At 54.4% G+C, this 14,217-nt stretch overlaps 6 protein-coding genes across 6 annotated transcripts; 1 reads left to right on the forward strand and 5 right to left on the reverse strand.

Annotated features, from left to right (window-relative positions):
• Window positions 1–150: 150 nt before the first annotated feature.
• J4E86_007106 (uncharacterized protein) lies at window positions 151–2,279 on the reverse strand (the record flags this gene model as incomplete). The annotated part of the gene is made up of 2 exons (XM_051447628.1): window positions 151–2,007; window positions 2,112–2,279. 2 exons carry the CDS (start codon window positions 2,277–2,279, stop codon window positions 151–153), a joined length of 2,025 nt encoding a protein of 674 aa, XP_051301226.1.
• Window positions 2,280–3,126: 847 nt separating this feature from the next.
• J4E86_007107 (uncharacterized protein) lies at window positions 3,127–4,241 on the reverse strand (the record flags this gene model as incomplete). The annotated part of the gene is made up of 2 exons (XM_051447629.1): window positions 3,127–3,971; window positions 4,022–4,241. The coding sequence occupies 2 exons, from the start codon at window positions 4,239–4,241 to the stop codon at window positions 3,127–3,129; spliced, it is 1,065 nt and encodes a 354-aa protein (XP_051301227.1).
• Window positions 4,242–4,649: 408 nt separating this feature from the next.
• J4E86_007108 (uncharacterized protein) lies at window positions 4,650–5,582 on the reverse strand (the record flags this gene model as incomplete). Its single annotated transcript, XM_051447630.1, has 1 exon — window positions 4,650–5,582. The coding sequence occupies one exon, from the start codon at window positions 5,580–5,582 to the stop codon at window positions 4,650–4,652; it is 933 nt and encodes a 310-aa protein (XP_051301228.1).
• A 572-nt stretch (window positions 5,583–6,154) lies between these two features.
• Window positions 6,155–7,423, reverse strand: J4E86_007109 (uncharacterized protein; the record flags this gene model as incomplete). The annotated part of the gene is made up of 1 exon (XM_051447631.1): window positions 6,155–7,423. The coding sequence occupies one exon, from the start codon at window positions 7,421–7,423 to the stop codon at window positions 6,155–6,157; it is 1,269 nt and encodes a 422-aa protein (XP_051301229.1).
• A 1,096-nt stretch (window positions 7,424–8,519) lies between these two features.
• Window positions 8,520–9,591, reverse strand: J4E86_007110 (uncharacterized protein; the record flags this gene model as incomplete). The annotated part of the gene is made up of 2 exons (XM_051447632.1): window positions 8,520–9,263; window positions 9,364–9,591. The coding sequence occupies 2 exons, from the start codon at window positions 9,589–9,591 to the stop codon at window positions 8,520–8,522; spliced, it is 972 nt and encodes a 323-aa protein (XP_051301230.1).
• A 2,120-nt stretch (window positions 9,592–11,711) lies between these two features.
• Window positions 11,712–13,843, forward strand: J4E86_007111 (uncharacterized protein; the record flags this gene model as incomplete). The annotated part of the gene is made up of 2 exons (XM_051447633.1): window positions 11,712–12,077; window positions 12,128–13,843. 2 exons carry the CDS (start codon window positions 11,712–11,714, stop codon window positions 13,841–13,843), a joined length of 2,082 nt encoding a protein of 693 aa, XP_051301231.1.
• Window positions 13,844–14,217: the final 374 nt, after the last annotated feature.

Raw genomic sequence — 14,217 nt, forward strand, 5'->3', positions numbered from 1 at the left:
AAGTGACACGATGAAAGCGACTTAACAACACTACCAAAATCGAGAAACATCATGAGATTGCACCTGAAAAGGCATGAACTATCAAACAAACAGAAAAGAAAAGACGGCGGAAAGCCCGGGATATATAACAGATAAAAGAAACCCCACCCACTAACAATATCTTACACACTCCTCCACAACATTCCACCTCTTCCTCCTCCTCTCAACCTTCTTCTCCTCTCCAGCCTCCAAATCCTGAAGCTCCTTCAGCTTCTCAAAGTCAATGCTCTCCTTCTCCTTCTGCTCGTTCTTCTCTTTAGCCTCTTGTTCCAACTTGACCAACTCTTCGATATCCTTAAGTCGCGCTTCTTCTTGCTTTTGCCGATGCTCCTCTTGTTCGTTGAGGCGGCCTTGCTCGTTATCCTGCTCGAGCTCATGGAGCCACACGCCCTTGTCATCGTTGAAGACTTCCTTGAGTTGGGGTAGCGTGCCGCAAACGCCATCGACTTCGCCCCAGGGTAGCCAGGTTTGTTCGGCTTCGGTCCATATGCCGCCTCGTCCGCCGCGGTTGTCCCAGTAGCGATCGCCACCGACGAGGTGGTTGTGGTATCCGTCTGAAGACTGAGGCGCGCGGAAGTAGTTTCTCAGCATGGCGCGTTTGTGGTTTGAGTACCACAAGTTATCCCAGGTTATGTTGGCGGCTGGTGGACGCTCGCCGCTGGAGTGCGAGGAGCTGCCAAGGATAATAGCGGGAACGGAACCGGTGTATGTGTTCTGAATCAAGGGAATGTTTTCCCAAGGTAGTTTCCGGCTGGGCAAGCCATCGAGCTCCAACGTAAACTCTAGATTGTCAATGTATGCTGGCTTCTCATTGGGAGACGGGTTGTGCTCGACGAAGTCAGGGCGCCAGAATGGGGTCTTGGTCTCGTTGAGGGCAGTGGGTAGGGACAGGTAACGGGAGTCTGAGTCGGAGCGACTGTATTGCGACAAGTCGGTCGAGTTGTCGTGTAGAAGAGGCGCGAGTTCGTCCTCGACGCAGTAGTCCAAGGGTTGGAAGAGCGCGTGGGTATAGTCCAAACCAGCAGAAAATTCATGACGTGTAGTGTTCGAGAACTCAGCGCTGGCATGCTCCAGTCTTCGCTTGGCTTCTGACGTGCTCGCTCTGCCCGTGAGGTATTCTTTGACTTTGGTACCCGTATGCTTCGATGCCACTTCCTCCGCATCTCTGCCCAGCTGCTGTTCGGCGAAGAGAGTCGCGAATACCGACTGTACCGTCTGCGACTGACTTCTCCCCTCCATGAACTTCTCCAGAGCAAACTGGTAAAGCATCTTCAAGTCGCTGGCCGGACCCATGACCATCTTGGAGTGAATGAACTTCGCCGGGGTATCTGATATGCGTCGACCGTTCTCGCTTCCGTATGTATTGTCCGATAGGATCGATTGGGGCACGTACTTGCACGCCATGTCATCGTTCTCACAGATCTTTTCTGCACCGAACACGATCGTCTGGTTGAACTTCTGGTAGCCCTCCTTGTTAACGCCATACTTCTTCAGCAGCCGCATGTTGGCGTCTGCCAACAGCCTCTTGTACTGTGTGACAATCACATCGCTCGGCAGTTGGAACATCGACTGTTGTCCGTCCACGATGAGAACCAAGTCATGGTCCTTCACCAGCTTCTCATTACTCAGGTAATGCAGCGTGCTGTTCAGTGTGTCCCTGTCCCACTTGATGTCCGACTCATATGGCTTTTGTAGCTGTACCGCAGTCGGTGGAGGGTAGTGGAGAAGCATAGCAGACAGAGTCGTCTTGCAGAAGCCGTCGGTGTCGCGCTCGGCAGGCATGAGGAGGTGGAAGTTCGGCGTCGTCTTCTTGAGTTTCGGCGGGACGTGGTCGAGTTCGCCATTCTCGATCTGCAGCGTCGTGTTCGAGGGGGTCTTGAACGGCGAGTGTACGATGTCGGGCAGGGGCTGGAGATACGGTCGCCATGGGTAGTACGAGGAGAAGTTGTGGTATCGTGAAGATATGGCCTGTTGGAGTTAGCTTGGACCTCGCTGATGACGTTCAGTTCTGGAGGGGTATGTCGCATATCTCGACATCGTCTTCTCTGGTGTCTGTAGCAGTTTAAACGTACCTCATGGTTCCTCATACCCGTCAGTCCAAGCAGAACCGTGAGAAGTGCAATCGTCAAGACCATCATCCTCCCTCTTCGCGTGCACGCCCATTGCACGGCGGCACTTCTAAACTCTTTGGGCGACTGTGTCGGAGACATTGGCAATGCCAGCATTGCATCGCCTGCCATGGTGGGTGTGGAAAGGAAAGAGCGATTCGACGACCTGTGACTCCCTCGCTCGAAGCGGAAGTGGTCATACTTGGTCGATGGCCAGGTGGGACGCGCTTTCTGTATCCCCTCTGTGTGCCTTCCGTCTGGTGTCCCTGCGTCCCAAACGCCAGGGTCTCAACACGGATAGTCGTCGTCACACGTCACGGTCCGATCAAGAACGCGCGTAATCTCCACTGAGTTGCAGTTCTCTGTTTCGAAACAATGCCGCTGCCATTCTGCACGCGCGCGCCATGCCATCTCCATAACTGTGCGAAACATGCTGGAAACGTCTTGCGTGTAGTCCTTACATTTGGTAGAAGGAAGTTGAGTTCAAGAGAAAGTCAGCCATGGACACGATGATAGGTGTACCCCTGTCTGTCGCGTCGCGTCGCTAATCTCAACGCGGGCTAGAGGCGGAGCCGCTTCGGCAGTCTTTGCTTTGCAGATCCGATGGATCATCAGGAACCTTCGTCATAATTGCCGCTGCACATGGCTGTGCGCATGTGAACTACGTGGGGATCCGCTTATGATTGCTGTAGCTTGGGCAACATCTCCAACAATCATCTGAAGAGATTTCAGGAGCTGCAAATCGATGCACCTACGATCTTCCAAAGGCTAAATCGGGCAGCTTACAGCTAGCTTCTTTTGATTTTCGAGGCTGACAGCAGAGAAATTGTGTGCTGATCTGATCATCCGTACAACGTTTGTGGAGAGTCGTACGACAACTGTGTCGCAATGGCTTGCGCTGTGATGGCATTCGGTCAGACTCCCCATATACGCAGCAGCCAGTAAGGCTTCATCGACACGATCCGTCAAGCTCCACCCCCTAGAATCCAGCGATATACCGATGCTTATCCGTAACCTCAGTAACCTCAAACTTCATGCCAACCCTGAGATCCCCCACTGACTTCGGCACAGCGAGCATACCATAGCAGGGCTTGTATGTGATCCCCTCGTCGATCCTCCTATATTTCATCAACGCATCCCAAGGCTGCGTCTTGTGCTTTTCCGCCGAATCAGGATGTACATTAGGCACCTGACAGCGCGCGCATCGCTGGGTGATATCCAGAACGATCGGCTTGTCACCAGCATTAGGCGTAATCTTGATCGTCTTCCAGCGATCTTCATCCCAGGGCGCGTTGGCATCGCCCTTGACGAGGATGTTGGGTCGGAAGCGGCGGACGTCGATTGTAAGGCCTTCTGCAGCTTTGAGACGCGTGTTGAGTTCGTCGATGCTGGATTGGTTGCCGACGAGCACGGGCATCAGGTCGGGGAAACAGGTCGATGCGTCTCTTCCTAGGACAGCTGGTGCACCGTTCGATACTAGAGGTCTGGGGTCCTCGGAAACAGGGGGCTTATACACGAGCCGGACTTCCTTATCGAAGAAGCTGTTGAAGGGAGCGGTCATCTTCGTAGAGTACACGCGGGTTCCCGTTGTAGTACTCCATATCTTTGCCGAGTGCTCTTCGGTATTCTCGTCGAGCCATTCCTTAGATGGATGAGCCGGGATTGAGAACTCCAGCTTCTCATCGACCGAATTTGGCGCTGGCGCGGTAACGGTAAGGGTATCAGTCTTCTCGTCGTAGGTTGGTCGGATCAGTGTCATCTTGGAGTTTTGGCGGATCGTCAGGAACTCGTAGTTTGGGTAGCTCACCCACATCCATTGACGATCTGGCTCTGTCAGCATGCTATATTTCTTCGATCTGACAATAAAGGCGCACCGAGATCAAGACCCGTTGGCAACAGCTTTGCCGACTTTACGCTGATGCCGTGGCATGACTTGATGGGGTGTATGAAGAGCCCTGTAATCTCTGTCGCTGCTGGCAAAGGCCCAGCATTGCTCTCTACTTGCTGGTTCTTGTTGAAATAGATGTATGTGAGAATGGGTAAGACGAAGATCGATAGCACAATCGCGACCTGCGTAGTGGCTGGGAGTGCCATGTTGCTGGCTGTGCTACGAGCAGTCAAGATTATACGGCTTGCGTAGAGCCTCAGGAAGGTAGGTAAACTGCAAGTGTTCCTCCCAACGAGGTCTTTTTCTGCAGTGTACTAGTCACACAACTCTCTTCTCGCGTCGTGTACTAATGCAGATGTAGCTGTAGGGCGTGGTCTGACAAATTCAGAATCAGTGCATCGGTCCAGAGCGATGTCAGAGCAAATGTATTGCCTAATCGAGTGACGCAGAGCGGAGTTTATAGCTACTCTTGACACTTGACGACAATGACGCATTGAGCGGGGAAGGCGTTCGCGACGTAACAGGCTAGCGCTGCCGAAACCTCGCGTGTGCGGCGTCTCCGCGGCAGTCATGCATCGCGAGAACGCGATCGCGACAGTCATGCATGCGACCTCCTACAAACTCTCAGACCGCATCCTCTTGCGCAGTCTATCATCATCACCATCATCAGACTCCTCCCCCTCCCCCTCCCGCACCCTATTCAACCTCTCAATCTCCCCCTCCAACTCAACACAATACCCATCCAAATCCTGCGCCTGCTTCACCCTTCCCTCCAACTCCCTCACGCGCTGCTGTAACCTGATATTCCCCTCCATACGCAGCATGCATTCCCCCTCCGCAGCATCAGCCCGCCGCTTCTCCTTCTCGACCTCGTATTCCGCGTCCTCCAAAGCTCGTCGCCGCAACTTCTCGGTTGTCTCGTATTCTTTGAGGTCGGATTGGCAGCTTAGGAGTTGGGAGTCTTTGTCGAAGAGGGAGCCGCGGAGTCTGGCGGCTTCGCGGCGGGTGTCGGTGCAGGTTTTGTTGGTGCAGCGGGAGGGGGGTTGGGTGCGGGTGGCTGGGGTGGGGGATGCGCTCTCCATACGTCCACCTGGAGGTGTGTTGCAATCGATTGCGCTGTCGGGGATGTCTTGCTCCCATTCTTCGCGCTTGCGCTCGCGTGGTGTAGATGGCATAGGTGTAGTATTCGCCATGTAGCTCCGATACTCCGCCCCCGACATACCGACCTTCTCTTTCGGCTCGTCGAATCGGTCGTAGTTGTATGGGTACCGCTGATGCAAGGGACCGTTTACGGAGGCGGCGATGGCTCGCTCTTGCGGTGTGTACATGGATTCGTATCGCTTCATCGCTTCTCGTTGGTAGGCTACGCCTGTAGGCAGATCCGGATATCCATGGTAAGGGCGGAGTTTTTCGATTGTTGACAGAGTGACATATGGCCAGGTCTTTGGGTCGTCCTTGTCGTAGTTGGGGATGACGCGCTTGATGCTCGCATACAGCCTCGAAGAGACGAAGCTGAAGGTACCCTCATAACGCGGCAGAGGTGCCATCTCGCGTCGCGGCCGTGTTAGCCATTTGTGCTGCGCTGACGCCCATACTTGACCTACCTTGAAAGTTTCTAACGCGAAACGAGGGGTGTGATGCTGCTGCTGTCAATGGGAAGAGACGGAGGATATTTTGCTAGCTGTAGGAGTCGCTCGTCGTGATCAACTCCCGCCCTTTCGGTTAGTCTGGGAGATTCGCGGTGAGAGGGCAAGCGATCCTCGTTCACCTTCACCAGGAGCCATCTTCACCACTGGTTGCCATGGAACCTTGGTATATTTCTCGTATTGACCGCAAGATCGTTAATCTATTGAGATAAGAGCATTGGATAGGGATATGGAGCTGACAGATGCCACACTACCAACAAGTCCCACGGACCAGGTAGGGGCAGCGATAAAGTATCCATGGATCCCAAGCACGATGTTTCCGAGCTAAACCCATATGACGCAATCATATATTTGGTGGTCCGGTGACCCTACTCCCAGATGTCTCGTTGCCCAACTTTTGTTTCCGGAAAGACCAGTATACGCCGGTCCCACGATCAAACGCACGCACAGCCCTCATGTTGCGACCACAGTTCTCAAACCTCGATCTTTGGCTTCTTTCGCGGTGGATCTGCGATTTCGTCCTCCGCTTTCTTCTTCTGCAAACTTGTACCCTGCTTCTTCTTCTTCATCTCTTCCAAAATTCTGAAGATCTGCTGCTTTTCCACCATCGTTTCCTGCTTCGCTGCCGCTGCCTGTTGCTGTGCTGTCGCAGTATCTCGGTTGCCCTGCTTGACTTGATCCTTAAGCCTTGCGACCTCTTCTGTACTCCTCTTGTGGATCCTTTCCACCTTTACCAGACGTTCCTCGAGCTCTTTGATCTTTTTGTCTGCAATCTGGGCTCCTGCTCTCGTTTCGTCGTATTTTGATGTTACAGTCGCCAACAACGCCTTTGCGTTGCTAAGATTGGTCCTTTGCTGCAAAAGTAGCTTGCGCGTCTGTTCTCTGTGTTCATCCACCAGCTCCTTGGCCTTTACAGAGCGTTCTTTCCAAGCCGCTTGATAGTGCTCTCCCATCTGAGTAGATCTCTTTTCAGCGCTATCAGCTCTGATGTTTGCCTCCAAAACTTCCTTCCTAGTCTCGCCGAGCTCTTCTTCCAGCTCAGTCACTCTGGTGGTAGTCGCTGTATCTGTATCGTCGAGCATCTTCATGATCTCATGAATGGCTGCTTTCGATGAGCTGTCTTCTATGGCGTCTTCGTTGGAAAGCGTGTTCTCGGTGTCTGCCTTCTCATGTGTAGTCGGTACCGGGCGGGTCGTTCTGCTCATCCACTCCTCGAGCTCTTCAGAAGGTATATGCGGATATTTTCGGAGTTCACCATGACGATCGTAGTTGAAAGGGTAGTAACAGAAGAGTCCATTCTTTCCCCCTGTTGTGGTCCTGTTTCGTGAAATCCGGAGAATATCACACTTGTCCATTCTTTCCATGAGCGCCTGGTCGTAGACCATATATTCTGGGATGAACTTGCTGTTTCCGTAGTTGAACCCAGTCTCGGTTGAAGCACTCCTGTGTATCAGAGGCCAAGTTCGGGGGTCATGCTTGTCGTACTTTCGAGTGACTAGCTTTACATACTCCCGCATGAACTTCCCGTGCCACGTAAAGTGACCGTCCCAGTTTCCATAGGGCTCGATCTTGTCGCTGTCCATCTTTGAGAGCTTGGGGTAGATGATGTAGAAAACAGTCGTTGGACTTCGCACGAGGTGTAGTGAACGTAGGTGTGTCGCCAGGTGAGTTAGATTACCGGTTTCCCTCACCTCCACGTCCTGAGTGAGACACAGCGAGATGCCGCTGGCCTCGGACGCCATCGGAAATGTCCGTCAGAAAACACATTCGCATAGCAAATGCAGCAACGATCACCACAGCATACCTGTCCCCATATGCTCACTAATATCACGCGACAAAACACCGCAGTGAGACACAAACCCGCGCCACACCCTCGGCCCGACTCGCAGGATGCGTTGCATGTGGGGGAGAAGCGTCTGCACGAGGGGGCCAGCCTCACCAACCAGTCAAGCGAGGCAGCGCGCTGCGGCACAGTCACAACGAAAAAGGACCGACCCCGAAGTCTGACTCAAAATGCAGGTACACAACAAAGAGCGTGCGTCCACAGCGGAGCAGGCGGTAGACAGTATCGGTGACACACATGCAGACGAGGCTATAGCCGTCCGGGGATGCATGGTGCATGTGCAGTGTGCATATGCAGGAACGGGAGTTTGCAGATGATGTGTGTAACGTGAGTGACGACAGTGCATGGAGTGCCAACGTCGATGGTAATGTCGATGTCAACGGTAACGGTAACGTCAATGTCACGATGAGGAATGCGGGGATGCATGTTTCTAACGAGAGCTTTGAATTTGATTACCGTAGTATATACCCAACTCCCCAAACCTAAACTATGATACCACAGACCCAGTGAGGCCGAACTCATGCCCACACGCTGACTCCAGCCCCCAGAAAAAACACCCTATGCCTAAACGCCGCCAAAATCTACCTATAATGCAAGAGACAAGACAAGACAAGTCGCCATCGTAAGATGAGGGTATAGAAGTAAAAAGAACACCCATGCCTTGAGTGAGTAAGTACATGTTCGGCCATCGCCCATACGAACAGTCTTGTGTCCTGCGTTGGAAAACGCTGATACATGAGGGGCGACAGCATATAGCGTGTGCGAAGACAGTCGTGATGGTGCCAGACATGTGAATCAAAAGAGTGAAAATTGCAGATGCTGTGAACATAGTGAAGATGGTAGTAGTGCGTGCATTTTGCCAGGACACTCAAAGGAATATTAGAGTGTCGGTAGCTCAACCGCTGAGAGACCGTGAAAGCAAATGGCAATGGGATGAAGGAGTGACATGATGCGACGGTGGTCGCGATGCTGGGCGCAGCGACGCTATGGTAGAACTAGGCCTTTGCTGAAGTCTTCTTGACGGAACCCTTGTTGGAGACGCGGGTAGATGTCTTGGGTGACTTGGCGGGTGACTTGGGTGACTTGGGCGACTTGGGTGTGCGGGCTTTGGCTGGGGTCTTCTTGGGCGACGGAGTCTTGCCAGGGAGCTTGGGGAGGAACTCGATGGACGGAACTTGTTCGGTCTCCTTCTCCTCGAGCATCTGGAGGATGACATCGACGATCTTCTTGACTTCTGCGTACGTCTTGTTGAAGCCGAGCCACTGGTCTAGCTCGCGGAGGACGTCGATGGGCGCCTCAAAGTGCTTGCCGATCTTGGGGTGCACACTCTTCTCAGCTTGATCATTCTTGGCTCCGGCGGCGACTTGACGGGAGTAGTGGTTTAGACGCGCTTCTTCGGACTTCTTGAAAGCGATGTCGTAGGTGGTGCCTGGGAACTGCTTCTCGATTACCTCGAACTGGCGGAGGATGAGCTGCACTTTGCGGATCTGCCACTTGGTCTTGTTGTAGGTCGCGCGCTGGTAGTGCTTGCGGCAGAACAGAGGCCAGTCGGTGACGTCGCGGGTACACGCCTTGTTGCGGCCAAAGTGGTCGGAGATGACCTTGCGCGACAGGTCCTTGGTGTACTGGCCAGTCATGCAGCGAGTGTGCTCGTCGTTCATGCAGAGGAACTCGCGCTGTGAGTCGGGTACATCTTCGCCGTCGTCGAGAGACTCATCACCAGAGACGTCGGGCTCGGCCTTTACTCAGTTGATACTCGGTCAGTCTGTGAATTCAATGGTGGAGTGGTGACTCCGCACATCGCGCGAGATGCGTGCGGATGGGGGGCTTTGCACTTACGAGGTCGGTCATGACGGTGTCAGGAGTCTTGACAGTGGGCGATGAAGGCTCTTCCTTGGTCAACTTGGGAGTGGAAGGTGGTGCAATTATGAGCGCCGAGGTGATGTCAGGAGAATCACTCGGGCTCTCGACGAGGTTGTCGACAGACATCTTGTTGCGAATGTTCTCGGCTTGAGTTATCTCAGGCGTAAAGGTAGCGCCAGCGGCGGTGTCGGGGGTCTTGATCATGTAGTCGGTGGACGTGTTGACTGAGTCCGTGGGTAGATATATTACTAGTAGAGGGACGACTGTTGAAGGACGGTCGGCTGCACTGCTGTTGACGAGAGTTCAGTTTGTTGTTAAGGAAGTCTCGAGGGAGGTGAGCGGAGGCGGGTTATAAGTGGGAGAAAGGGTGGGAGGCGGCGGTGCAATCGCGGCAGGCCGATGGGAAGTGAAGGTGACTCTCAAGTGACCAATTTTTACTGTTTGAACAGACCGCCTGAGCAACCCGCCGTCACCTCAGGACGGACTCAACCACGTCCCTGACTATTGTCCGTGATTCACATGTGCCGTCGTACAATGCAACGCACTGCGGCCCGAGGCCGCTCGACCGCTTGAGCCCCGCTGAACTGCCATCTGCCTGGTAACTTGGGCCAATGGTGAGCCCGTGAGACTCGCGATACACGTCCCTGCCAAGACAATCGTTTGTTCAAGCCCTGGCCAGCCTTTTCTTCGAGCCGCGTATGACGCCTCGAGATCGCGACCCTTGTGAGTCCAACACTTGAAGATATTAATCATGGAATGGTCGGGAAGATGAAACAATCGCCGCAATCGCCAACCCGAGTGGCAACTAGGCAATGTTGAAGCTGTGCCGCTACTGAAGGATGATTTAAACTCAGAGTAGGCCCGCGGAATGTTGTTACAGTACCCACATTGACAGAATACGAACCAGACAAACCTTCGAGTAGGGTTGAATGAAGTGAGAGAGTGAGAGGAATGGAGTCACGCATACGGTGATTGAAGCCTAGAAATGAAGTCTCAAGACGTGACATGGAAGTTCGAACACGATTGAGTCAAACGAATCCTCCACGCATCTATGACGGCCCCCAAGTGACTGTTAACCGACCCAACAGCGATGGTGTACGTCTAAGAGCTCAGAGTCGACAATCAGGGCTCGTGCCAACAGTTCGCCAGCCCGACCCTTGTGAAGAGACTTACTTGCCGAAGGGTAGATGTAAACGAGCATCTACGGCGTGGCATGAGTTGGTTCCCGTTCCCGTTCTAGTTCCCTGTTGTCTAGGTTTTGATAAGTTTAGTGCCTTCCAAGGTTCCGAGGTCGTAACCGCGCAGCGCTTGTGTCGAGAACTAGTGATCAAACACTTATGCGATCCAGCCAATCCAGAATACGCAACTCTGATGTGCCTGGCGAAATACCGTATACGTCTGAGGCTTAAGGCCGGCAATGCTCCTCCACTACGATCTCCGGACCGAACCCAACTGACTACGCCGCGAAGGATTCCAAGCTGCTATAGGTCGCATTCCGACGGCGGCTATGGGAAGTTACTCAATTGGTGGATACTCCTAAATATAGTGGAAATAGTACTAGTTCTTTTGCACTCTTTGGACTTGTGCCTTTGGAGAAATACGGGGCGAACCGCGGATCGGGGCCAAAAGCGTGCATGAGGCTGAGTCTTTGTGTTACTATTCGACATTTATCTCCGGGACTTCGAACTTCGAAAAAATTATCCAAAGTAACACGACTGCGTATGTCCCGTTGCATACCTCAGCGATGCCGATGCGATCTGAACCGATATGGGACGGACGGTTACGAAAGGGATTTCCACGTAGAGGATAGCGGACCATGTCACGCGGACGACTGCGGCAAGTACCAACACGGCCGGCGCGTAGAGTAAAGTAACGATGAAAGAAAGTTTGTTGTGGGTGTCTTATCTGGTCAGTAGCGGGAGCATGGTAGCTCCGTGTACCCCGTGTGGCTGGGGAAGGGGAGACGGATAAACTCGAGGGTGGTGATGGTGGGAGGCTGATGGCACGATGGCTTATGTCACTACCGGGCAAGCTACCGCCGATAACGCAAATCACGTGCACATTCCGTCAACAGACAGTGCCTAGCGTCTTTCGCGCTTGTAGCGTCAAGTGGTAGTGAGGAGCTCCTGTTCTGCGCATCGTCACGCTGCACGGCACCCACAGGCAAATCGCGGGACACGCCAGCAAACTACTGTTTATCGCTTGAGATGCGCCTACATGTCATTCCTACCACGCAACTTCTTTCTACACACTGCATCCTGAGCTGAGCGCGTCCGCGGCCACTTTCCTCGCCCTGCAACCCACGGAGCGCCCTCACAGCCACCATGCCGCCGACCACAGGCACTCGAACGTCTACGAGACAAGGGAGGGCCACGGTCCGACCTACCAACTACTATGCGCGCACCTTCGCCGGCCGGCTCGCCGCCAGCGGGATGGAGCAGACGCCCGAGGCTTCCAACAGCGCGCCCGGCTTCCTGCCCGCCCTCACACACTTTACAGGCGCCGTCGACGCATTCCCGAAGGAGATAATCAAGCACTTCTCCATGTTCAAGGAAGTCGAGGCGAAACTCCACGACCCAGAGCAGATGCTCACGGAGCTGCTTGACGAGATCGCCCAGCAGCCCGTCACCACCAAGGCGCAGCTGGCGGCTGTAGAACAGGCCTCTACAGCGTCCGAAAACAATACCAATGTACGTTCTTGTTTGAGCGCACGCCATTACCCCAGGCTCACTATTCGCAGCTCAACCCATCCAACCCCGACAGCCTCTCCCCCGAGGAGCAGGCAGCGATCCAGAAGCGCCAGCTCTTCTTTCGCCTCAGAATGCTCATCGCGAACATGCTCCCCACGCTCGACGAGAAGCTGGTAGTCCTCCAGGGCGCCAAAGCCACCAAAGACAAGGGCCTTATGCGCATGCACCACTCCTTCTCCCAGCTCGACGGCGAAATTAGCGACGAAGCGCGATACGGCAGCCTCACCCACTGGGCATACGCGGACAAGGAGGAGAAGAAAAAGGGCGGCCAAAACCACGAGCGACAACGGCGCGAGGTGGCTGCGGCGAACAATCTGGCCGCGGCAGCCCAGCATGTGCATGACGTCGACTCAATCGCGGCGAAGAGCGAGGCCAGACGCGAAGCCATGCAGGCCAACAAGCGCAGTCGTCATCACCAGGTCGATTCCGACTTCGACGACCGACCCGCCAAGAAGCCACAGAAGAGGAAGCCCATGCCCGCAGAGACAGCAGGGCCAGACACCAGGAACCTCGGGTTGGGCATCTCGAGCAATGGCGCAGGTCCGCACGGCAAGCGAAAGAAGACCGAAAAGGCCCTCGCTGCAGCGGCACCAGCTGCCCCGGCCATGGAGCGATCAATAAGCAATGCTCTGAAAGCTACCAGCAACGGCGTACGAGGTGGCTCAAGCCCACGGGGTACCCCAGGTCCAGAGAGCGCCGCAGCGAAGCGCAAACCGCGTGCCGCTCCCGTGCCTGCGCAACGCAAGAACCCGCTTCCGCCGTATTCGCCCCCAATGGCATCGTCCCCCCTGGCCGCCAATTTTGCCATCAACAAAGCAATTGCCGGTGCATCGGATCGACCGTTGTCTGCACGTGCGCGGAAGAACTCCACAGCCAACTCGGTGGCGTCGCTCAAAGACCAAGAGGCTCCTGCGGCACGGCGCCCCTCCTCTTCTCATTCCGTACAACAAGCCGCTAGTAGCAATGTCATTACAGAGCTTGAGCAGGCTGCTGGGATCGTGCGGGACAATACCTCGGTAAAGGGCGCATCAACTCCCAAGGAGAGCGCAGAGGTCCCGCCGCCCTTTGACACATCCAACATGAAGTTGGAAGATTTGGGACAGCCTGAGCCAGAGAGTATGGAGGTTGATCCTCCTGCGCCGGCAGCAGCCTCTGCAAGGCCCGGTCGCACTTCAAAGACTGCGACACCTGTCATTGGCGCGTTCCCAGAGATATCAATGGCGAGAAGCCGCAGCAGTCGCAACGCGAACAATGGCAACTCCAACTCCAACACCTCATCCGAGAACAACAGCACGACAGGCACCGGGTCGAAACGAGGCCACAAGAAGAACACACAGCCGACTACTGCCACTGCCTCCCCCGCCATGAAACCCGTTCCCAACGCGAAATCGAACCCCCCGTCCTCCGCCGCAAGCTCCGTCGCACAAGAACAGGAATACCAAGAAGCCGAGGTAGAAGCCGAGCCCGAATCGGAAGCGGAAGAAGACGGCGATGAGCCCCGATACTGCTACTGCAACGAAGTGTCGTATGGCAACATGATTGCCTGCGACAACGACGACTGCCCCCGTGAGTGGTTCCATCTTGCTTGCGTCAACCTTGACAAACCGCCCACTGGCCGGACCAAATGGTTCTGCAGTGACGAGTGCAAGGAGACACACACCAAGACCAAGGCCAAGGGGGGTCGTCCAGGCAGTAGTAGGCAATAGGAATTAGGAAGGAGTTCAAGGCGTTCTGGGACGGGTCCAGCGGGAGCTGGGTCTAGGCAAGGCCCGAAGGGTAAGGGCAAGGCTAGGTTAAATCTCTGGGATGGTTGGAATGCTTTGTAGAGGGAGCTTCCAACCGCGGTTTGCATTTCTTTGGATTCTTGTGTGGGTTTCGCGGCGTTGTTCCACAGGGCTTGCGTAAATGGCGCATCTTCTCTCTTATGATCATGATATCTGGACCGGTGATATCCACTTTGGAGGGCACTGGCGTTTTGCATCGTCCAGCACATGGCATCGAGAAGCACAGCCCTCGCCTTTGCTGCTACATTATTGTATATGAGGCATTACCTTTGCTCTATTTATTAGAGCAAGTAGTT

The sequence above is a fragment of the Alternaria arbusti genome (assembly GCF_024043155.1).
Source record: "Alternaria arbusti strain BMP 1465 chromosome Unknown scaffold_9, whole genome shotgun sequence".
NCBI lineage: Eukaryota > Fungi > Ascomycota > Dothideomycetes > Pleosporales > Pleosporaceae > Alternaria > Alternaria arbusti.